Source organism: Callospermophilus lateralis, chromosome 2 (genome assembly GCF_048772815.1).
Source record: "Callospermophilus lateralis isolate mCalLat2 chromosome 2, mCalLat2.hap1, whole genome shotgun sequence".
NCBI lineage: Eukaryota > Metazoa > Chordata > Mammalia > Rodentia > Sciuridae > Callospermophilus > Callospermophilus lateralis.
The window spans coordinates 200,419,627-200,442,058 of NC_135306.1; the positions used below are offsets into that span (position 1 = coordinate 200,419,627).

A 22,432-nucleotide genomic window follows, 5' to 3' on the forward strand; every position below is an offset into this window, starting at 1 on the left:
AGGGGAGGGAGGCAGGTTCACACACACACACACTTCCAGAAAGGAAGATCCTAGCAGATCAGACCAGAAGGGGGACCCGGGAGAGTGTGCAGCATGCCAATGGCACAGGCGTGCCCCGGGGACAACGGTGATGCATCTTGCGTTACCGCCAGCGCCCTCATAAAAGCTTCAGCGTTGGCAAGGGGCGGCCACTGGCGGCATCCTTAGGTACAGGATGGGAGAAGGCGGCAACGGTGTGTGCGTTCAACACAGACTGAGGTTTTCCGCCCCGGGGACCCTCAGGGCCACTTCAGATGCACTAAGCTTGAGCAAAATCACACAGAACAGACGAGAAACCGGGCGCGCCGGCCAACTGCACGGGGTTGGCGGCTTTTCCATCCAGCCTTGCCTAGCGGCTCCTCGAACCGTTTTCCAATGCTCTTCTCCACCAGAAATGGTCCCCTGCCCCTTTCCCTTCTCTGCCCGCACATTCTCCTTTCATCCCTAAAAACGACGTTCGCGAGGAAGATAAAGGCGAAACCCTTCAAAAAAACTCGCGGGTCTCGGCCGAGCCCATGCGCTTTGCGCAGGCGCCCGATGAGCCCCGCCCCTTCCGGACAGACGACTCCCTGCCCCTCACCAACGCAGACTCACCGGAAACAGCCCTTCCAGCCCGGCAAGGCCGGGGCGTCTCTGACGTCATAGGAAGGCGCCACTGGCGGAGACTTCACGTGGACTCGGGTTTAGAAACTTTCAGGCTGGGCCATGGATACGCCGCTTAGGCGCAGCCGGAGGCTGGAGGGCCTAAAGCCCGAAGCTCCCGGGAGTCTCGCCTCAGTTTCGCGGGCGAGACGGGCCCTTGTGGAGGTCGAGTCGAACCTAGAAGAAACGAGGGAGCCCGGGTCTACTCTGAATGTGCAGCCACTCGGCCAGGAGTCTCCCCGACGTCAGCGGGAAACAAGCCCGGGATCACCCAGCCTGCCGCGGTGTGCAGACTTGGAGTCCCCGCGAAGACAGCCAGAGTTGGGCCCAGAGTCCCCCCAATATCGACAAGAGCCAGGCCTGGGGTCCCCCCGAGGGCAGCCGGAGCCGGGCCCAGAGTCCCCCCAGCATCGGCAAGAGCCAGGCCTGGGGTCCCCCCGAAGGCAGCCGGAGCTGGGCCCAGAGTCCCCCCAGCATCGGCAAGAGCCAGGTTTGGGGTCTCCCCGAAGGCAGCCGGATCCGGTCCCAGAGTCCCCCCAGTATCGGCAAGAGCCAGGCCTGGGGACCCCCCGAAGACAGCCGGAGCCGGGCCCAGAGTTTGCCCAGCAACGGCAAGAGCCAGGTCTGGGATCCCCCCAAAGACAGTCGGAGCCGGGCCCAGAGTCTCCCCGAAGACAGCCAGAGCTGGGCCCGGAGTCCCCCCAGCATCAGCAAAAGCCAGGCCTGGAGTCACCTCCAAGACAACCAGACTCGAGTCCGGAATTCCGTCAACCTCAGCCAAAGCCAAGTGAGGAATCACCGAATTTCCCCCAGGATCGAGGAGAACTGGAGTCAGAGGTGGCCCAGTGTAAGGAGGAGCTGGCCCCGGGATCCCCCCCACATCAGCTGCAGCCAGGTGCAGAGCCTTACCCGGGTCTGCAAGCCCCGGGTCCGGAGCCATCGCAACCACTACAGGAACTGACGCCCAGGGCACCTGACTCCCCTGGGAGCCAGCAGGAGCCAAGCAAGCCACTTTCATCTAGAGAAAAGGTGACAGGCGGCCTCAGCACAAAGAAGCGAAATGGATCTTCAGTGCAGGCCCCAGCGACCAAGAAGTTGAAGAAGGAGCAGGAGGAGCTTCCTGTAATCCCTAAGGGGAAGCCCAAATCTGGGAGAGTATGGAAGGACCGCTCCAAGAAGAGGTGAAATGGGGGACGGCATGGCAGGGATGGGGTTCTTTATGTGTTTGGGCCCTGCCTTTACCCTGGTGTAACCCTGAGGCCCAGAATTGAAAGGAGCTCTCTTCAGTGAGGGTGTCAACCAACAGGTGATCAAAGTCAGAATGTGATAAAAATGCTTGAGATCCCAGGAGGGTGAGACCAGGCCCTCAAAGGTCATTTTCATGGTTTCTTTCCTGGGGTCCTTATGGATCTCCCCTATAGCAATCACCTAAGTCCCATATTCATTTAACAGACATTTCCCATTGTCCGCTGTCTCCAATAGGGAGGCAGACGCGAGTAAACCAGCCATTACTTGATAAAAGCAGTGAGGTCTTCGCCCACTGTCATCTGTTACAGTTATTTGCGCTTAGGATAAAAAAAAAAAAAAAAAAAAAATCACCAAGCCCTGATTATATAGAACAGTGTGCTCTTCCGAGGGGCTTGGCTAAATGAGTCGTGGACAATCAGACAGGCTTTGAAGCTGGAGGATTGGAGAAGTGGCTGGTGGTACTGCCCCTCCTCCCTGTCCCAGAAGGTCTAGGAGAATGACAGGGGCCACTGATGGCCACACAGAACCAGATGAGGAGGTTGGTTGCAGTGGGAAGAGGGTGATGAGCAAGTCGAGCTTGAGGAACTGGGGTCCTGGCATTGGGGCCACCCCTGAGAGAGGGTGAGCTTACTGAGCAGGAGTGGGTGGGCCCAGCACAGGGGAAAGAGAGGAGCAGGTAGAGCAGGGAAGGAGGTCATTGGCCCCAGCTGACTTCCATTACATGCTCAGGGCACAATGCTCATCTCCATGTGGGAGATGAAGTCTCAGAGGCCACCTCACCCAGGGTCACACAGGCAGTAAGCAGTGAATTCAGCACTTGGCAGCTGGCCTGTCCTCCAGTGTCCAGGTAGGACCCATGCTCTGAAACTAGACTGACCCAATCCACAAGCCATCAGCCACGTATAGCTATTTAAATTAAAGTTGAATGAAATCTACATTTACTTTCTTAACCCCAAGCTATTCAGGGGCTGTGCAGCCCTGTGAGTGGAGACTCCTGTACTGGACGGCACAGGTGTGGAGCATTTCCCCCATCCCAGAAAATTCCCCAAACACCACTGAGTCTTGTGGCTCTGGTGACTCCAGGACCCCCCCACCTTGTCCTTTCAGGATTCTCATACCCGAGTTTGGAAATCCCAGCTTTCATACCAGGGAGGAGGTCCAGGCAGTATGCACTCTTTTGTTTTTAGAGGATGGGTCTAGAACAGCAGGCCCTAGAGGCGTGAGAGAGGGAGCAGGAGAGGGTGTGCTGGGGCCAGAGGCTGGCACTGCAGTGGGAAGGGGCAGAACCAGGCTCTGCATGGAGGGGCCTGGAGTCAAGTTCTGGGATACATGTGCCCGACTCCGTGGAAGGGGAGAGAATGGCCCAGAAGAACTGTATTGACCCTTCCCATGGACAGGAGTGGACTATGCCCAGCATGTACACGGGCCTTCAGAGGCTGGAACAGTTTGGGGCACACTACAGTGGATGTGGGGAAACAGGAACTCTTTCAGAAGACTTTGGTCAGGGAACAGGAAGGCCACTGTGAGGCTCTGCAGAGGAGCCTTGGGGGTAAAAGGAAAGTGCCAGTCAGTCTGTGGGACAGTGAATAGTGACAGGAGGAGGACTGAGCTGGGAGGCTTGCTTTGTTTTGCTTTTTATGATGGAAATTTTTGAGCACACAGACCTGGAGAGAGCATAGGGTCGTGACCTCCATGTTCCCGTCGCCAGTTTTGACACTTCTCAGCGTTTCATTGGCCTCAAGACCTTTGTCCTGGGCAGTTTTCTCTCTCTTTTCCCTAGAATGTTTTAAAGCCTATGAGCTCTCGCAGGTCGCCTCCTTGGAGAGTGTTCATTTCTCCTATGACTCTTAAAAACATCGCCACTCTTCAGAAGGTCCTGACTTCCTTGAAATCCCCTAATGCCCACTCCATTCATGCGTCCCAGCCAGGGGGAGAGCCACCTTCCCAGCCTCACCTTGGGAAGCAGGACGGCCACCCCCTGCTTAACTCGCTCAGGGAGTAAGCGCCCGTCACTGCAGGTGTTCTCCCCCCTGCAAAAGAAGGCCCAGAGCCCAGAGTGAGGGCAGCGGGGCAGGAGTAGTCACCCCCACATCCCACAAGCCCCTGCTTAACCCTCCAGGTTCTCCCAGATGGTTCAGGACAAGCCCCTGCGCACATCCTGGCAGCGGAAGATGAAGGAGCGACAGGAGAGGAAACTGACCAAGGACTTTGCCCGGCACCTGCAGGAGGAGAAGGAGAAGCGCCGCCAGGTGAGAGGCCAGCCAGGCAAGGCTGCAGTTCCGGGGCTGAGCGTGCATGCCTCTGTAAGGCACGCAGGAGCCGGGTGAGGCTGACAGTCGAAGACCTTGAGCCCCAGGGCCCAGCTTTGGACCCTCAGGGTGGAGAAGTGCAGTAAGTCATCCAGCTCAGCCTGGGCCTGTGGGTCAAGGATGGGCAGGAGGCTCTAAAGTGGGGTGCAAGAGCCCAGAAAGAAACCCCAGGAGGCCCTCACCAGTGGTAGGAGCATCCAGTGAGATGTGATCAGGGTCCCTTCCCCAGGACCTGCTCAGTTGGGAAAGGCCTACAGATTGGAAAATCTTGTCCCCGGTTTTGCTGCGTCATTCAAGAAGTGGCTTCCACACACCAGCACATGGACAGTCCCTACACCTGTCACTCATCCTAGAGCCAGGAATGTCCATTAGAGGCTCATATCTACATCTTCAATCTCCAGGCAGTAAAATGTCCCAGCTTCACCCACATCACCAAGGCCTCTACCCAGTAGGGGTGAAGAGGGCACTCAGCAGGCAGCATCCAAAAAACCCAGGTGGTGGCTGCACTGGGCAGCAGTGCTGTCCCCCAACACCAGAATTATTGGGGATCGTGCCCATTTGGTGACCCCAGGGTGCAGGAGGAGCACTGATCCAGTGTCAGATAACTCACTCTACCTGTTGATTTGGCCCAGGTCAGCTTGTGGCATGGCCCTAGAGACAGTGTGGCTACCTCCATGTGCTGAGGTCTTACCTCACTTCCTGTGCAGCCCTGGCTCCCTCTTAAGCAAGACAGCTGCCTTCTCCTCAGCCCCAGCCCATACCTCCCCCGACACCGCAGGAGCCCAAGTCTCACTTCTCCTTTCTCCCCAGGGGCCCAGGCCATCCTGTTACCCCAAGCTGACAAAGCCAAGAGAGACACCTGACCATGCAGCAGCCTGGGAGCTGATGTCCCTTTCCTGGGCCTTCCAGGGGACCCTCTGCATAGTCAAGGGCATGGCTTAATTTCCAGGACAGACCCCATCTAGGTTGTGAGTGTCCTGACAGCAGGATGCTGTCTAAAACCTGCGTATGCACTCGTCCACTAACCTTGCAGGAGCCGGGTACTGTGGCTGCCCTGCTTTCCATATGGGGGAGTTGAGGCATTTACCTGTTTAGCAGTTATCTGAGGCCACCTCACCCAGGGTCACACAGGCAGTAAGCAGTGAACTCGGGGCTTGGCAACTACAGCTGTCTTCCTCCAGTGTCCAGGTAGGACCCATGCTCTGGAACTGGACTGTCCCAACCCACAGTAGCAGTCAAGACTCAAACCTGGGCCACATCCCTCAGAGCCTCTTCTGGGCAGCTCAGCTCCCAGCCCCACCTCCTCCCTGGGGACACCAACAGAGCCCAGGCCTCACATTTTGTGGCACTTGGGCCTTGGGGGAGAGGGAGACCCTGGGAAGGTGGGAATGGGGGATCCACCACCCTGACAGCTGATGATCAGTTTGGTAAACAGCCTGTTCCAGGCATTTGCAAAGTTCCAGGGAGGGAGGCAGTCCTCCTGTTAAGCCCTTTCTCAGGTGTCTGTCCAGGTACACTCCTTCTAATGTGAGGGTCAGACTTTCCAGCACAGTGGGCATCTGGACGCCAGGCCCATGGCACGAGTGTTGCTCTCCTGGCCCTCCCATTGGTCTCCAGCTTCCATGCTCACCACCAGAAGCAACACAGAGCCCAGATGGAAGTCCTTCCCCCACTTACTGGGAATTGACCAGCCCTCACTCTGCTGGGCCACCTTAGCTCCCAGCCTCAATTCCCTTGCCTGTGTGCCCCTGTGTGTTCCAGGAGAAGAAACAGCGCCGGGCTGAGAACCTGAGGCGACGCCTGGAGAACGAGCGGAAGGCTGAGGTGGTCCAAGTGGTAAGTGTCCCCCGGCCACTTGGCTGAGGCAGACATGGCTAGGCCAGGTGAGGCCTTTGAGGTGCCTTTCCCATATCTGTTCCTGCTGTGATCCCAGACCCCTGCAGGGTGGCTTCCCTCTTCCACAGGGACAGGGAAGCTCCTCCCGGCATACTAATGACTCTCCTCCCACCCCCAGATCCGAAACCCTGCCAAGCTCAAGCGGGCAAAGAAGAAGCAGCTGCGCTCCATTCAGAAGCGGGACACGCTAGCCCTGCTGCAGAAACAGCCACCCCAGCGGCCAGCAGCCAAAGTCTGAACTCAGGACAGCCAAGGCCCTCCAAGACCAACAACCACATCAGACATGGCCATCTGGCCTCTCAGGTCAATGGTCAGACACCTCTGCTGGAGCCAGCACTCCAACTCTGTGGCCTCAAGACAGGGATTCCACCCTGGACAGGACTCTTGGGCATGTCTCTGGGGGCAGAGCCTAGGGGAGGGAAGAGGTTCCAGTCCTCTCTCCTTCCCCATCCTCCAAAAACCTTCAGACTAAGAACAGTAAAGTCTGGTTTCTCATTGAGCTAGCAGTATGTGTCCTGTCTGAGGGTCTTGGGTCCAGCTCAGGCCAGGAACCCAAGTCCCTTACACCTTTCCAGAGGCTGCTTTGGCTACTTCTGCACCCCGCTAACTGTCCCCCAGCAAACTGAATCTAGCTCCTCCCCACTTGAACACTGAAGGTTTAAAATGGGGAGACTGCAGGAAGCAGAGTCAGTTTCTAGCAGCCCCTTTCCTATACCAGACTGCAGAAGTCCCACAGATCTAAGCCGTGTCCATCTGGTCTACAACAAAAGTATTTATTGAATGCCTCTGGTATACAGATACAATTCTGGGCACCAGGGAATACAGACCCTGCCCTTGGGAGCTTTTATTCTGATGGGAAAAACATAAGCAAGTCAAGTCTGTGGTGTGTCTGGTGTGAAAAGTGCTGAGAAACAGAGCAGGAGGCCACACATGGTGACATCTGGCTATCCAGTTTGCAGTGCACGTGCTGTGGGCTGCCCTGCCTGGCACCCAGAATTAACAGCTGGCCACCCTGGTCCTTGGTGGCCCCAGCCTTAAGTGGTCAGGAGTAATGGACCAAGATCACAAGACTTTCTTATCCCTGCTTTTCCACTGATGTTCCGCAAACCAAACAAATATGTGCTGGCACGAGCTATCAGTCCTTGGCGTGCAGCCCTGAGGCACAGCAGTCTGCCCTCCAGTCCGTGGTGGGCAGAGGCATTGGGGACCATGCGGTGGAAGTGCTACACAGTGCTACACATGTGCATCCATTGGAAGTGATGCTCCCCATTCCCCATGTGGGCAGATGGCAGGTGCTGCAAAGACCTTGGGATTAACTGTCCAAAGGGCATCTTGTAGGATGCCAGTCCTGTCCAGAGCTCAGGATGCCATGGTCAGGTTCACTAGAAAATGTCATGTGCTGTGAATTGCTGTGTCCATTCAGATACCAAAGGCTAGACCTCCAATAACAATGCACAGTGACTTGGATTAGCCCAGGTTTCCCAAGCACGATCATGGCACCCCTGGGGCTTTGGACAGTACTACCTTAAATAGCTTGGGTAGGTCTTAGATGTGCTCTCAGAATAGGAATGGAGTAAACGGGGTGCAGACCCTGCACACAACACAGTTAAGCTCCCTGAACCCCAAGAAGCTAATCCTTAAGATTTGCAGAAGAAAGCATCTAGTTCAAACCTTGGCTGAGTACCGAACCTGAAGGCCTTAATCTGGAATGGTGCTTCTCACACCTTTCTCATTTTACTCCAAAAATTTGTACAACTCTCCTACCCTAGCCTGCCACAGTCACATCAGCTGGTAAAATTGGGCTCCAGGGAGTTGTACCATTGGGACTCTGTCTGCTAGTCTAAGAAGTCATAATTATGAGTTTAGCCTCCTGTTACTCGAGTGTGGTCCTTGGATCAGCAGCACCTAGTGACTGCCTGGGAAGTATTAGAAAAGCAGAATCTCCCGCGCCCCGCCCCACCCACTGAAGTAAACTAACAAGATCCCAAGGTGACTTATAGGCACATCAAGGTTTGAGAAGCCCGGTTTCAACTCGGTCGTTTCTGAACCCAGGTCGCTTCAAAAGGCTGACTCCTGAGCGCTCACGAGGCCTTGCGGTGGTCTTGACGCTTGATTGGAGCCTTGCCTCTGCCTTGGGGAGAAAGCAGGTCCGAGCGCTGCGCTCCGGGCCGCGCAGGCCGTTGGGCTAATCCGAGGTGGTGCTCAGCGCCCGGTTCAGGGGTCCCCTTTCGTCTTGGGATCGTGCGCGGTCCCTCTGCGAAGGCGCTGCGCTGTTGCCTCGAAGCCAGCGGAGGAGACGCTCCGAGCGGAGCGGGGGCGCGAGGCGGCCTGCGAGCGAGAGGGAGGAGGCCGAGGTGGCGGTGGAGGAGGCGCGACGGCGGCGGCTGCCTGCCCAGCCGCCCAGGTCGCTGTCGTCCACCAACACGCTCTCGAGCACTGTGCGCAGCGAGCGCCGCAGCTTGCGCACCACGTCGGGGCAGGTGAGCACGTAGAGCAGCGGGTTGACCACGCTGTTGATAAAGGCCAGGCTGGTGACGAAGGGCAGCCCGCGCCACACAAGCGGCCGCAGCGTAGGGACTGCGTGCGCCCGCGCCTCCAGCAGGCAGAAGATGTGGTAGGGCCCCCAGCAGAGTACGAAGGCGGCCACGATGGCCGCCACCAAGCGCACGAAGCGACCTGGCCGCCGGCGACCCCTGTGGCGAAGCTGCACGCTCACAGCCGCATGGCTTGAGGCGATGATGGCCAGCGGCACCACGAAGGCCAGCAGGAACTTGCTGACTGCCAGAGCGGTCTGGCGCGAGTCGCACGTGGCGTCGTGGTCAGGCCCGGGGTTCAGGAGCAGCACGTTGTAGTAGCACATGATGCGCCCGTCCAGCCGCGGGATGGTGTCCCGGAACACGAAATAGGGCACAGTGTTGAACACAGCCAGGACCCAGAGTACCAGACAGACTTTGTGGGCCGCGGCCACCGTGCGGTGGTTCTGCGCCCACACTGGCCGCACCACCTGCAGGCAGCGGTCCAGGCTGATGGCGCTGAGCAGGAAGCCGCTAGCAAACATGTTGAGGAAGAAGATAGAAGAGTGCAGTTTGCAGAAGGTGGTGCCCAGCTCCCATGAGTGTCCTACGGCCAGGAAGTAGGTGAAGAAGGGCAGGGAGGCAGCGGCCAACAGGTCAGACAGTGCCAGGTGCAGCACCCAGGTGGTGACCACCGTCTGGCGCATGCGACAGCCCACTACAAAGAGGATGAGTCCATTCTCCACCAGGCCCAGCAGCGAGGCCACCCCGTGCAGCAGCACAGACACGTGGTCGATTAAGCGGATGCTGGAGTTGGTGTGGCTCTTGAGTTGGCTCATCTGCTCCAAGAGCGGACAGAGTGGCTTCAGGGTGGTGTTGGCCAACATGACGGAGCTCTGTGGTAGAGAAGGACACTCTGAGTCTGGCTGAGCTGGGACACCCTAAGAACCAGAGAGAGCCCTGGGAACCTTGCTAAGAGATAAGGTGACCTGCCAATGTGATAGGTGGGGCCACTGGGGACCAGTGACATTGAGCAAAGTTGGAGTGACCAACATCCCAGCTCCACCACCTGCTCCCTGTGGGACCTTGGGCAAGTCACTGAACTTTCCTGAGCCCGTTTCCTCCCCTGTAACGTGGGTGTTCCTCATAACTATCTCTAACTCATGGGCTATCAGAATAAAAATAAAATAAACTCATGAGTTAATATGCAAAAAGGCCTGGTCCACAGAACTGTGGTTAATGGAGGTCAGGCCGTGCAGAATTCCTTTTTGCTGCCCCAGAGCACTGGTGGATGGACACAGCCCCCATATGGTGCAAGAGCTTTGCAGCCACCTGGAGAAAGCGGGCAGGAGGAGGATTCTCCACCAGCCCTCCCCAGCACCCCAGGCTTTGCCTCTGCAGGTCCTCCGGAGTCTGTTGGTCACACAGAGGTGGCTGGCTGGGTGTGTTGACCGCAAAAAGCAGAGCTGGCCCCTCCTCTGATAGTAGGAAAGGAAATGAGATAAGAGGAGAGAGAGCTGGGCACAAGGACCCACCCGATGGCCCCGGGGTACCCAACAAACCCTCCTCCTAGGGGCAGCCACAGCAATGCTACCAATCCCAGGAAACCCACCCCTGTTCATTTTCTCACTCACCCACACACCCCCCAGAAGCTATTTATCCAGTCACTGAGCTGGAGCTGGAGCAGTCAGAATCTGACAGACACAGCACACAGCCACACATGCTCACAGCCTCAGAGAATCCCAGAGCCCTCCGGTGAAGACTCGGGTGAAGCCGATGGAGAGGGGACAGAGCAGGGCATGGGAGCTCAGGTTGCGCTGGGCACTCATGACACGCCAGGGACCCTGGAAGGTCCTTTGCATAGGTGCCCATCTTCCTCATGGCTCTGGGAGAAAGGTGCTAGGCTCTGTCCCTGCCACTTTCCAGATGAGGAAACTGAGACAGGAGTGTTTGAAGAACTCGCCAATCCACCCAAGCAGCACAGCCACCCAGAGGAGCAACAGTGTGGCACTAAGCCAGGGACGATGGAGGAAAGAAGAGAAAGACGGGAGCAATGGCCTCCAGTGCTCCTCTTCCCAGCCCAACACCTGGCCCGCTAGGATGGCAGAGGGTGAGGAAATCCACTCCCTCTAGGGATCCCGCTCTTCGAAGGTTGGGCTCCTGGGATCCACACTAGACTTTCCCTGGGAGATGGGTCCCTTGAAGCTGAGCTCTGCAGGTGGGTGGGAGGAGAGCTGGCCTGTGTCCCCTGAGAATGGTGCTGCTTCCCAAGCTTTCTAGTTTGCAGTTGCCTCCCAATAACCCCATGAGACCCCATTTAGCAGAGAAGCGTGGCTTCTCTGTCCTCGGCTGCAGCAGGGGCTGGGACTCTTCTTCCAGCACACCCGGTGCATGCCAACCCCTCTCAGCCCTAATGTTTGCCTGAGTCCCACGGGATGCTCAGAGAGCACAGTCCTGCTGGACCCTCTGGAACCATCTACCTGGGTCCCTCTGGCTGCTATAGAGACAGCCCCCATCCTCCGTCCCAGCAGCTGGGGTCCTGGGGTGCAGGGGCCCAAGAACACAAGTTTGGGGAGTCCAAGTCCTGGGCTTGATTCCAGGCTCCTTGGCTTCCAGGCTGGGCAAACCTGGGCAGTTACCTCAAGCCTGCTGGTGCCATCTTCCCCCAGGTCGACGACTGCTACTGTGCCTGGCCTCTAGTTAACGCCTGAGAAAGCTGACTCCTTCCACCCTCTGAGCAGCAAGTTCCCTCCCGTCTGGTGAACTCACTCCTCTGCCATCCTGTCTGGTAGCAGCCCTCTGTTCTGGTAAAATTCTGCCCTCTCCTGTGGGTCCAGAGAGGGCACTAAGGCTACCCAGCCCTGGACCCTGGCCTCCTTACCTGGGCACAGAGGGAGCACAGGATTCCAGCCCTGCAGGCACTTGGCTCCTAGCAGCAGCCAGACAGAGGCGCGGGGCAGGCGGAGGGAGGGGAGGAGTGAGGCTGAGGGAGGAAACAGCTGTCAGCTCCAGTGTGTGTGCGCGCACGTGTGTGCGTGTGCTTGTGTGTCTGTCAGGGGGCAGGAGGCAGTGACAGCCAGAGACCAAGCTCTCATGCTGGTGATGGAGAACCGTCCATTCATCTGCCAGCAGCCCCTGCTCCACCCGGTCCTTTATGGTGGAGTCTTTGCCGCCCAAGGACACTGCAAGTGTGCACGGGGCCATCACTGTGTGCAGCAAAGTGGGGGCTCGGTATGTCCAGGGGTGTGCTTTGGAGTGACCAGTGTGCAGGAGGATGAGGACTATGCCTTGCCCTGCTTTCCACCCTCCTTGGACCGCTCTCTTCTGACACCGTAGTCCTCAGAGAGGAAGGTCCCCAAGTGGCATGGGTGCCTGTGCACCAGGGACCCCAGGAAAGCAGGGGGAGAGGAGGAGCGTGGGAGGCCTGGCCACCAGCGCTGGCCCCACACCCACAGCCAGAGGCCGGTCACTTCCCCCTGCTGAGCCCCGCGTTGTCATCCATAGGCAGGAGCAGTGTCTGCTTTGAGGCAGAGGCGAGGGCTGGCCGAGGGGAGTCGGGGGGCTCCACCACTGACCCATCCCCAGCCCTTTTCTGTATTTTTTTAGAGGAGAGAGTAAGTGCTCGAAGAAATTAGCTTCTTCCCCCGCTGGGGGAGAAATGGGCATAGGCTAGAGGCCAAGGCTGTCCGGGTTTCATTTAGAATAGGCTGGAAGCCCTGGGGTAAGAGAACTTTGAATCCTGTAAAAATTTGCACTTCATCGTTCCCTAACCTCACCCTCTGCTTTGCTTTGGGGGGGTCAGACACCCTTTCTTCACAGCAGTCCGCAGAGGCTCAATAGAACATGTGAAGCTCCGAGTCAGGACACAGCGCAGGGTGTCCCACTGAGGCCTGGGCTGGCGCACAGCCTGGTGCTTGGCAGGGTGGAGGGTGGATAAGCAGGACAGCACTTCTACCAGCCCCGAGGGTGAAGCAGTGGGGACCTTGCTCATCCGGCCTCTGCCCTGGGCCAGGGAGGCTTGGACTTCCAAACACAGATGCCTGCAGCCTCCCGAGAAACAGGTGGCTGTTTCCACCCACCCTGGGGAAGTGCCCCCATCCCTGCCCCCCCCCCCACTGATCCATGAGAAGGCCATTCAGGCAGGGCGCATGGTGGTGGGGCCCCAGGACCCTGCAGCCAGACCGCCAGTGTCTGCATCTGGCACTGCGTCTTCCTAGCTACGTGACGAGGCGAGGAACTTCCTGGCGGTAAGATGTGAATCTGGGGGCCAGCGGGGGCGGAGGGGATACCGGAGATTGAACTTGGGGGCACTCCACTGCTGAACCACATCCCCAGCCCTTTTTTGTATTTTATTTAGAGACAGGGTCCCACTGAGACTTAGCACCTCGCTTTCGCTGAGGCTGGCTTTGAATTCGTGATCCTCCTGCCTCAGCCTCCTGAGCCACTGGAATTACAGGCGTGCGCCACCACACCCAGAAGGTGTGAATTTTAAAAGGTACTCCTTCTGCGCAGTACCAGCCCCGAGTGCTGGGGTTGGAGCACAGGCTGCTCTGTGGAATAAGAAATAACCACCCCTCCCCCTACAGAAATATCTCAGCCCTGGGGCATCAGGCTTGACATGAGGCACAGGCCTCTCTCTGGATCTCAGCCATCTCCTGACTCCTCCAACCAGTCACCCTTGTGCAGTGAACATCCCGCACCACCTCTCATGGCAGCCCCTTTGTTCATTTCCAGCTAAAATCTTTATTCCTCTGATACTTCTCTATTCTTGTTTCCAATCCTGGAATCATTGTCATGGCTTGGTTCCCAGCCCTCCCTGAGGACAACTTATTACTAAACAAACAAAAAAGTTACTAAATTCTACTAGTTATTAAAATAAGCTTTCAGGCCCACCCAGGGACGCCAAAAAAAAAAAAAAAAAGCAAACAAACAAAAAGAAATATTACATGTGAGCAGGGCCCTGAGTCATTTTCTGAAGAAAAGAAGGGCGTGCACCCTGTTCTTCATGTCCCAAGGGGCTTTGGGGCCCTTGGCTGCACTCCCATGGTGGAAATGGCCCCTGCACACACACTGAGAGCCCTGAGCCCCACAGCCACTGCCCATTGGGTGGGTAGTCGGCCTCCTCCCCTGGGTTTCAGGAACCAAAAGCCAACACCCGTCAGTCCAAGAGGAAGAGTCTCGTGAGGGTGTTGGAGCAGTGGGGGTGCTGGGTGGGGGTTCACTGGCTGGGTGTAAAGGACAGATGGCTCCCAGTGACCAGGGGACACACATTCAGCCTGAGTCTAGGAGAAAAGGCATTCAGAGCCTCAGTGGAGCCACGGATGAGTCAGGCCTTCACTGAGGGCAGGAGGCCACCAAGACTCCTCACATGGGTCCTCAGATGGAGTCCCGGGAGGGTGACCAGGCCTTGGCAAACTCCTGACAGCGCAGACCTGGATTTCCCATGGCACAGGACCCCCCGAGGGCCTCAGCTGCTGGGCCTCTGACCTGGGCCTCTGACCCGCAGGTCCAGGTGGAGCCGGGAATTTGCCCTTCTGTCCCGTTCCCTGGGGAAGCCGCTGCTGCTAGGCCAGAGTCCACCCGGAGACGGAACCTCTGAGCCAAATCCCAGTCACACACACGAAGGCTGAGGAGGGGGTCGCAAGTTCTAGGCCAGCCTGAAGTGAGACCCTGGCTCCAAATAAGAGATAAAAGGGCTGGAGGTGTCACCTGGTGGCAGGGCACCTGCCTAAGCAGGCGCGAGGCCCCGGCCCAATCCCAGGACTGCAGAAGGAGACAAAAGGCCAGACCTGGGGGAGGTCTTGGGGGTCCTTGGGCCTGGTGCCCTGATAGCAGGGGACTGGTCAGACAGCCCTCTTAGCCGAGGGCCTGGGAGCAAGCGCCCCTCTGAGGCTGCGTGCCCCCAGGAGGACAGGGTGATAAGGAGAAGGCGCTCAGCCCCCAGCCGGGCAGAGTGCGGGGCGAGTACAAGTTCCTGGAATTGTCTGAGGGTGTGCTTTGGGGACATCGTGGGCTTGGCCAGCCAGAGCTGCCCTGGGGTTATAGGTCAGGGGGCAGGAAGCTGGTCCAGCCAGGGCCTCAGGCCCAGGAAGCCTTCTGACCCAAGCAGGGGCAGGGCTGGGCCCACGAGCCACAATCACCAGGCTTCTGTGAGCAGCTGGGGACCAGGGCTGGGGGCCAGGTCCTCAGCCCCACCACACCCTGCCCTGCCCTGTGTCCAGTGTTCCCTCAGAGCTCGAGAAAGGCACAGCCACCTCCAGGGCCCTGCAGTCCCTGCAGTCCAACCCCCGCCCGGCCCGGAGGCCAGAGCCTGGAGTCTCAGTAAGAGCAGAGGCCAGGCATCCTGCAAGGGCACCAGCTCCCGCCGCAGGAGACGGCTCACAGACCTGGGCTCCAAGCCAGGCTCCCCAGTCCCCTGGCCCCGCTCCCTCACAGCCCCCTGCGCCCTCCCCCCACCTCACCTGCGCAGCCCCTCCCCCACCTCACCTGCCCAGCCCCTCCCCCACCTCACCTGCCTAGCCCCTCTCCCCCCCAGGCCTTTGCCAGGCTGCCCTGGAAAGCCTTCACACTCTGTCTCTCACACACACACACACACACACACACACACACACACTCTTACACATACACATGCATGTATGCACTCACAAACTTGCAAACACACAATCACACACACATGCACTCACACACACTCACACATATGCACACACACCTTCATGCACACACTCCTCTCACACACAAACTTGTTAACACAATCACACACTCTCACACTCACACTATTCACATTCTCACATAACACACATAAAATCACACACTAACCACTCACATACTAATACACATGCTCACACTCATGCACACTTGCTCACACACATATACTCACATATGCTCATACACCCACACTCACACACAATCACATCCACCTATACAACTTTCACTCACACACTATTGCTATCACACACAAACACCAACACACTTTCACACTAGTACATATGCTCTCACACACATGGACCATCACACACTTACAAATATACACACTTAGATATATGCACGCACAGCCACACTCACACACTTGTATTCTCACACACCAGTACGCACACTGTTCAAACACAGTCATGCACATGACCACACATACGACACACGCTCACACACTCGTTCACATGTGATACACACACTTGCTCACACACAACTCAACAAAATCACACCAGCACTCACACACATCACACTCCCACACCATCTCACACTAACACACGTGCACTCACACACACCTTGCTCGTCCTGCAGGCTCCTTCTGAGACCGCCGTCTCTGGGCCCAGGAGGGCGCTCGGCACCAGAGCGTCTCGTGCTCACAGAGGCCAAGACAGGACCGTCCCGGGGCCAGCTGTGCCGCCCGGCCCTGCCCTAGGAAGCGAGGATTTCAGTTCCTCTCTGGCCCCTTGGAGAAGTCAGTCATGGAGGAAGTGAGGCCAGGGCAGGAAGCAGCCAGGAGCCTGGCACCCACCAGCCCCAGTGCCGGAGCCCTCAGGTGCCCACACCCAGCCGAGCAGCAGCCCCACAGGACCCCACAGGATATCTTGTGGAGGCCCAAGTGGGTTCCCTGATGCCAACCTCAGCCACAGGAAGCCTGCCTCCTCACACGACCCGCCAGCCCCTCCTGGGCCCCCACCTGCATGGCTGTCGCCCCTAGCGCTTACCACCGCACGCCTGCTGGGCTTGCGTGCCCTTCTGCTGCTTGCTCCCTGCTCTGGAATCTCGGTCCTTCCCTTGGCCTCTTGGTGAACTCCTATGCATCCTTCAAAACCCTAACCACGGAAGCTTTGCCGATTGTCTCGGGAAGACCTTACCTCTCGCTCCACCCTCCCATGTCTCTAAGTCACCGTGTCTGCGGCCACCCTTGCCCTCTGGCGGCCCCTTTCACCAGCTGCTCTCACCCTCTCCATGAGCAGCAGACATCCTTCCTATTTGATCTCCTTTTCTCCAAGGCCAAGCACAGGGCCTGCCTACGGGAGGGCTCCACGTGCAGACCCCACGGCCCCAGGTCCTCAGAGCAGTGCTGGCTGTGCCCGGTTCTCCCCAGGGCCTGGAGCAGCTCTGTGGCTGTCTTCACCCACGCTGGCCACAGCCCAGGGCTGATGTCTTAATGGTAGGAAGGGAGAGCAGAGGCAGAGCGCCGGGCAGGCCCTGGACTTAACGCTCAGTCTCAGGTGGGTGTGCTCCAGGGCCAGGCGGCCTCCAGAGGCTCTGGGGAGGGTCCTGCCTCCGCCCAGCTCTGGTCCCGGCTTTCCTGACTCGGCTTCCCTGTCTCCTGTCTCCCCTGTTTCTCATAAGACACTTGTCACTGGATTTAGGGCCTACCCGGACAATCCAGCGTGACCTCATCTTGAGATCCTTAACTCGTTTATATCTGTAAAGCCCTTTAATTTTTCTTCCCAAATAAGGTCCCAGTCAGGGGCTCCTGGGTTAGGGAATGGGCATATGTTTTTGAGGGTCACCATGGAACCCACTACAGATAGTCAGGCTAACATTGAGAGTCATTGTGCCAGTCCAGCGAAGCACTTGTCATACACTAGCGAGTTTTACCCCCACACTTACCCTCTGAGGCAGATACTGTTCTTGTCCCCACTTGCAGAGGAGAAGACTAAGGCTCAGAGAGGTTAGGTAACTTGGCCAAAGCGGCTCAGCCAGTGAGCAGAGGAGCTGGATTTCAGAGCCAGGTGTTCCAGCCCCAGCACCCAGATCATCCCAGCTGACTGCATTTCTCTGAGGTTCTTTGTTTCCTGCAGGAGAAGCAGAGCTGCCTTTGATGTGCAGCATGCACCCCCAGCCTTCCGGAAACATCTCTGCCATGGGCAAGATCTGCGTGGTGCGCAGTTGGGACTTCCCTGGTCACTCTGCAGGCCACTGAGCTAAGTGACCTGTTCCCTGCCTGGGCCTCCCCTGGTGCCCTCCCTTTGTCCCTAGGTGGGGCTGAGAGGACACAGCGGGCACTGACACTTAAACCTCCCAGCATCATCATTCTTAGTCCCGTGTTTCAGATTAAGAGACTGAAGTCCTGCTTTTAAAAATTAAAAGAATTAGGTTTAAAAGGAAAGTGGAATAAGCAAGCTGAGATTTAGGAAGCGACTCAGGGAGGAATATCAGCAACCTTAAGTTAGATACTGCCACTAGCCCCAAGGAAAGCATGCCACAGAGCAGGTGACATCAAGGTCTCTGGCAGGTGAGTGGAGGAGCTGGGATCCCTCCCAGACCCAGGGGGTCTGGCACCCATGAGTGTCCTCAGTGCCCTCTCCAGGACGGGGTAGTGTCATTTCCTCAAAGGCCTCTGGGTGGGTCAGCTTTGCATCCATTATGACAAAATGCCTGAGAGAGTCTCCTCTAAGGAGGGAAGACTTATTTTGGCTCCTGGCTTCAGAGGTTTCAGTCCACAGTTGGTTGGCTCCATTGTTTTGGGTCTGTGACGAGGCAGAACACAGCGGTGGGGACCCGTGTGGAGGGAAGCTGCTCACATATGCAGCCAGGGAGCAGAGGCAGAGAGGGAGGGGCCAGGGTCCCGCCTCTGCCCAAGGACACGCCCCCAGTGACCTCACTTCCTCCCCTAGGCCCTGCCTCCTGAAGGCTCAGCCCCGCCCATGCTGCAAGCTGGCAGCCAAGCCTTCGCACGTGGCCTTGGAGGACCATTTAAGGTCCAAACCACAGCAGCATCTTCCTGCCCTTAGCCATGAGCCAGCTGCCCATTTCCAGGGCCTTGGGAGACGTGCTTTCCGTGGGCCCGAGGTCAGGTAGGCGACACCTCTCTCATTCCCTAATTCCTTCCCACCATCACTACTCTCCTCCGTATCTTCAAACAACAGGCTAGTGACTCCCGGGGCACTGTGCTCGTAAGCAAGGGACACAGGTCTCTGTGCCTGACATCCCAGCTGGGGACCTCCCTCCACAACACACAGTTCACAGGGGTTTTAGGAGGGATGGGGCCAGAGATGCCACTTGGCAACCAGCACACTGGCCAGTGAATGTTCAGTAAGGAGCGGGAAAACCACACGGTCACAACGTGTCCCCCATAGGACACCCATAAATTACAGAGACATCAGGACGTCAGCACAGGGAACCTGGACACCCATTGCCTTAACCTGTGTCCAGAGTTTCAGCACACACTGGTGTGAGGTCCCTCCTGAGGACATTCTGAGGAGGACACAACATTGCATTGTAGACCCTATTGTGTCCCCCAAATTCATAAATTGAAGCCCTAATCCCCTCCGGCAGAATGCGACTCTATTTGGGGAAAGGGCCTTTAAAGAGTTCATTCAAGAGGCCACAAGGGTGACTGGTGTCCTTAAAGAAGAAGTCTGGATGCACCAGGAGCCACAGCATGTGCACAAGCAGAGAGACCATGTGAGGGCACAACCAGAGAAACAGGCCTCAGAGATACCAGACCTTCCCATGCCTTGACAGTGGATTTCCAGCCTCCAGAACCGTGAGAAAATAACTACCTGCTGCTTACGCTGCCAGACTGCGAGGACTGTTATGGAGCCCTCGTTAGCCAAGACACTGCCCAGATGCACCACCTGAATCTACACAGGCAAACACCAGCAAACCCAAACGGAGAGCTGTCCCACAGAATGGTCAAAAATGTCAAGCAGGAAAGACAAAGGAGACCCCGGGCGGAGGGAGGGCGGCCCCAGATCAGAGGAGGCAGAAGAAACTCTTGAGCCTAGATCAGATCCCAAACCAGGAAAAAACTTCTCCTTTGCTATAAAAGTCATTGTCAGGGCTGGGGATGTGGCTCAAGCGGTAGCGCGCTCGCCTGGCATGCGTGCGGCCCGGGTTCGATCCTCAGCACCACATACAAACAAAGATGTTGTGTCCGCCGATAACTAAAAAAAATAAATAAATATTAAAAAAATTCTCTCTCTCTCTCCCTTCCTCACTCTCTCTTTAAAAAATAAATAAATAAATAAAAGTCATTGTTAGAACATTGCTGAAGGTTGAGCTGGGTTTGTAAGTTAGACAAACTGAGTTTATGCCCCCAGCTGATTTCCTGATTTGGACAGCGTCACTGTGTTTACTCACGGTTTGGGGGGTGCGGGGAAGCACACTAAAGTAATTAGGGGTAAAAGGGAAGCCAGCTCTCAAATGCTATGGAAGAAAGTGTGTGTGTGTGTGTGTACATGCCCATGCGCACAAACAGGCAGGAAGAAGGAGGAAGTTAGAACAAATAGAAAAAGCATCCAAGAAATCTTTTCTAAGTTAAAAAGTATAAAGTTCAACATGAAAAGTTTAAATACCCACTATCCTTCCAGAAAAGCCCCCTGGGGCCTTGCCTCCTCCCCTCCCCCAACTCTTTCCTACAAGCTCCACCACCACCCTTTTTTTTTTTTTTTTTTTGCTAAAAACAATTTTTATTTGTTAATTTGCTCCTTAGGAAATGTACAAACATAAAATAAGCAAGCATTAGCCAAAGGTATTAGAGGAAAATTGAGAACGATGCATACATTGTATCAAACTAGAATTCTTTTTTTATTTTATTTTTTGCTGTTGTTGTTCTAATTGGTTATACGTGACAGTAGACTGCATTTTGACACATCATACATAAATGGCACACAGCTTCTCCTTAGTCTGGTTGTACTTGGTGTAGAGTTCCACAGATCATGTAACCCTAGATGCACATGGGGTAATAATGACCGATTCATTCCTACTCCATGCCCCCTCCCCTCCCTTCACTCCCCTCTGTCAAGTCCAAATACCTCTGTGCCCCTCTTATTGCGAATTAGCACCCGCATGTCAGAGGGAACACTTGGTCTTTTGGGATTGCAAGCTCCCCCTCTTGAAGCCCTGTCTACTGACCTCTGTCTACTGCTGGCCCCAAACTCCCCACCTCTCAGGAACCCACTGGCTCCTTCCATCCCTTCTCAGGGCCCTTCCTCCAAAAACAATTCCATAACCCTATTCCACCCCACCCCGGGTTGGCGCCTCTCCTGACTCTGCCCTCAGAGCTAACCACCAAGCTCTCCCAGCTGGGCTCCAGTCCCAGGAAGCGCTCATCACCGCCAAACAGTGAATGATTGACACACAATTTAGCATACCCATCGTGGGTCTCTTCCAGGCTTCTAGTCCACCCTGCAAGGTACGCATTGCCGTCTATGATCATCAGTCTCAAAGCTCAGAAAACACAAGGCAGCCCAGGTCACAGGTAGAACTGCAGGGGACAGGAACCAGGCTGTGGGGCATGAGCCACAAGCTCCTCCAGCTGCTGCGAATTCCAATGACCCACAGTTGCTGGCATTTGCTGCGTTCAGACTCTGCTGGGCCCTGGGCTCATTGCTTTGTCAATTAGTGCCCTGAAGTCCCTCAAAGGGGGAGGCCGTATAATCAGCGGCACCCTCGAGGCGTCAGGGCGGAGCCTGGCGGGTAGTGAACTCTGTAACGGGATGGCCATTCCTGGGGTGGTTATTAATAGATTATTCCTTAGAACTGTTCTGATTAACAGAAAAACTGAGAAGACAGTGCAGAGCGCGTCTTTCCCTATAAGTAGCATCTTACATGATTTCAGCACATTTGTTACAATTAATTAAACCTTTGTGAATTCGTCTTGATTCACTCATTCTATATTAGTGCAGGTTGAGTAGCCTCATCCCAAATACCCGGAACCAGAGTGTTTCAATTTAGGAAATTTTTTTTGGATCTTGGAATATCTGCATATTTATATTAAGATATCTCAGGGAGGGAACGCAATAGTAAATACAAAATTCATTCATTTTTCATATATATCTTATGCACGTAGCCTGAAGACTATTTCAAAGGTGCCTGTGTTTTGACTGTGACCATCACATAATACTGAGGGTAGAATCTTCCACTAGTGTTTTATGTCAGCACTTAAAAAGAGTATTTCAGATTTTGGATTTTTAGCTTACGATGTTCATCAGAAGCAGGGTGCAGTGGCACACACCTGTAATCCCAGTGGCTTGGGAGGCTAAGGTAGGAGGATCGTGAGTTCAAAGCCAGCTCAGCAACAGCAAGGCGCTAAGCAACTCAGTGAGACTGTCTAAATAAAATACTAAATAAGGCTGGGGAGGTGGCTCAGGTGCCAAGTGCGCCTGAGTTCAATCCCTGGTCCCCACCCCAAAGGAAAAAAAAAAAAAAAGATGCTCATCAGAAATGGCCTTCAATTAACAGGCTTAATCCTGGTTAGTCCATGAAGAGCTTGTCACAGAGGACGCACCTGTGGCCCCTCTTGGCTGTGAGCTCCTGGGGCAAGGCCCTTTCCCTGTGGGGAGGAAAATAACGGGGGCTTCTCTTCCCCTCAGTCCTGAGGTCCCTGTGCAGGCAGGAGGCCCTGGGGGGCTGTCTGGGCTGGAAGGGGATGGTGAGGGGCTTGGGAGGGAGACAGGCCCCAGGTCTTCAGGGCACCTCCCAGCCATGGATGCTGACCCTTAGCCCACCTGCAGCCTCGTCTTTTCTAGAAAGCCCCTCCTCCAGCCCTGGGCAGCTACAATCACTCTCTGAGCAGCGTTGACCCCCAGCTGCTGAGAGCCAGAGAACCAGGGAGTCTGGCCAAGGACCGCCTTCTGAGCAGCCCCTGAGGGCCCTGGCTGGGAGGGCGCTCTCCTCTGCTTTGGGGCAGGAATTTCTCCACTGCCCCTGCGGGCCAGGTGGGCATTCCCCCAGGTGGGCCCCCTTTGTCCTCAAAGGCCGCCACTTGCCGCCTCCCCCATATAAGTTCTCCCCTGCTCTAGTGGCAGAGCAGCGGGGGCTGCTGGAGAGGTCTGCGCGTACCTGACTGCGGGAGCTTCCACC

The 22,432-nt window shown here is 56.2% G+C and overlaps 2 protein-coding genes across 2 annotated transcripts; one reads left to right on the plus strand and one right to left on the minus strand.

Annotated features, from left to right (window-relative positions):
- Positions 1 to 696: 696 nt before the first annotated feature.
- Ccdc86 (coiled-coil domain containing 86) lies at positions 697 to 6,633 on the plus strand. Its single transcript, XM_077108723.1, has 4 exons — positions 697 to 1,862; positions 4,049 to 4,178; positions 6,000 to 6,074; positions 6,253 to 6,633. The coding sequence occupies exons 1-4, from the start codon at positions 745 to 747 to the stop codon at positions 6,370 to 6,372; spliced, it is 1,443 nt and encodes a 480-aa protein (XP_076964838.1). The 5' UTR covers positions 697 to 744; the 3' UTR covers positions 6,373 to 6,633.
- Positions 6,634 to 8,319: 1,686 nt separating this feature from the next.
- Positions 8,320 to 11,612, minus strand: Ptgdr2 (prostaglandin D2 receptor 2). Its single transcript, XM_076844663.2, has 2 exons — positions 11,529 to 11,612; positions 8,320 to 9,543 (listed from the first exon to the last, which is right to left on the minus strand). The coding sequence occupies exon 2, from the start codon at positions 9,532 to 9,534 to the stop codon at positions 8,320 to 8,322; it is 1,215 nt and encodes a 404-aa protein (XP_076700778.1). The 5' UTR covers positions 9,535 to 9,543; positions 11,529 to 11,612.
- Between the last annotated feature and the right edge of the window lie 10,820 nt (positions 11,613 to 22,432).

Excerpts from the sequence above, each read along its gene's own strand:
- Ptgdr2 (XM_076844663.2), bottom strand. The coding sequence starts at position 9,534 with ATGTTGGCCAACACCACCCTGAAGCCACTCTGTCCGCTCTTGGAGCAG.
- Ccdc86 (XM_077108723.1), top strand. The coding sequence starts at position 745 with ATGGATACGCCGCTTAGGCGCAGCCGGAGGCTGGAGGGCCTAAAGCCC. Across the intron at positions 4,179-5,999 it reads AGAAGGAGAAGCGCCGCCAG|GAGAAGAAACAGCGCCGGGC; the intron begins GTGAGAGGCCAG and ends TGTGTGTTCCAG. Across the intron at positions 6,075-6,252 it reads AGGCTGAGGTGGTCCAAGTG|ATCCGAAACCCTGCCAAGCT; the intron begins GTAAGTGTCCCC and ends TCCCACCCCCAG.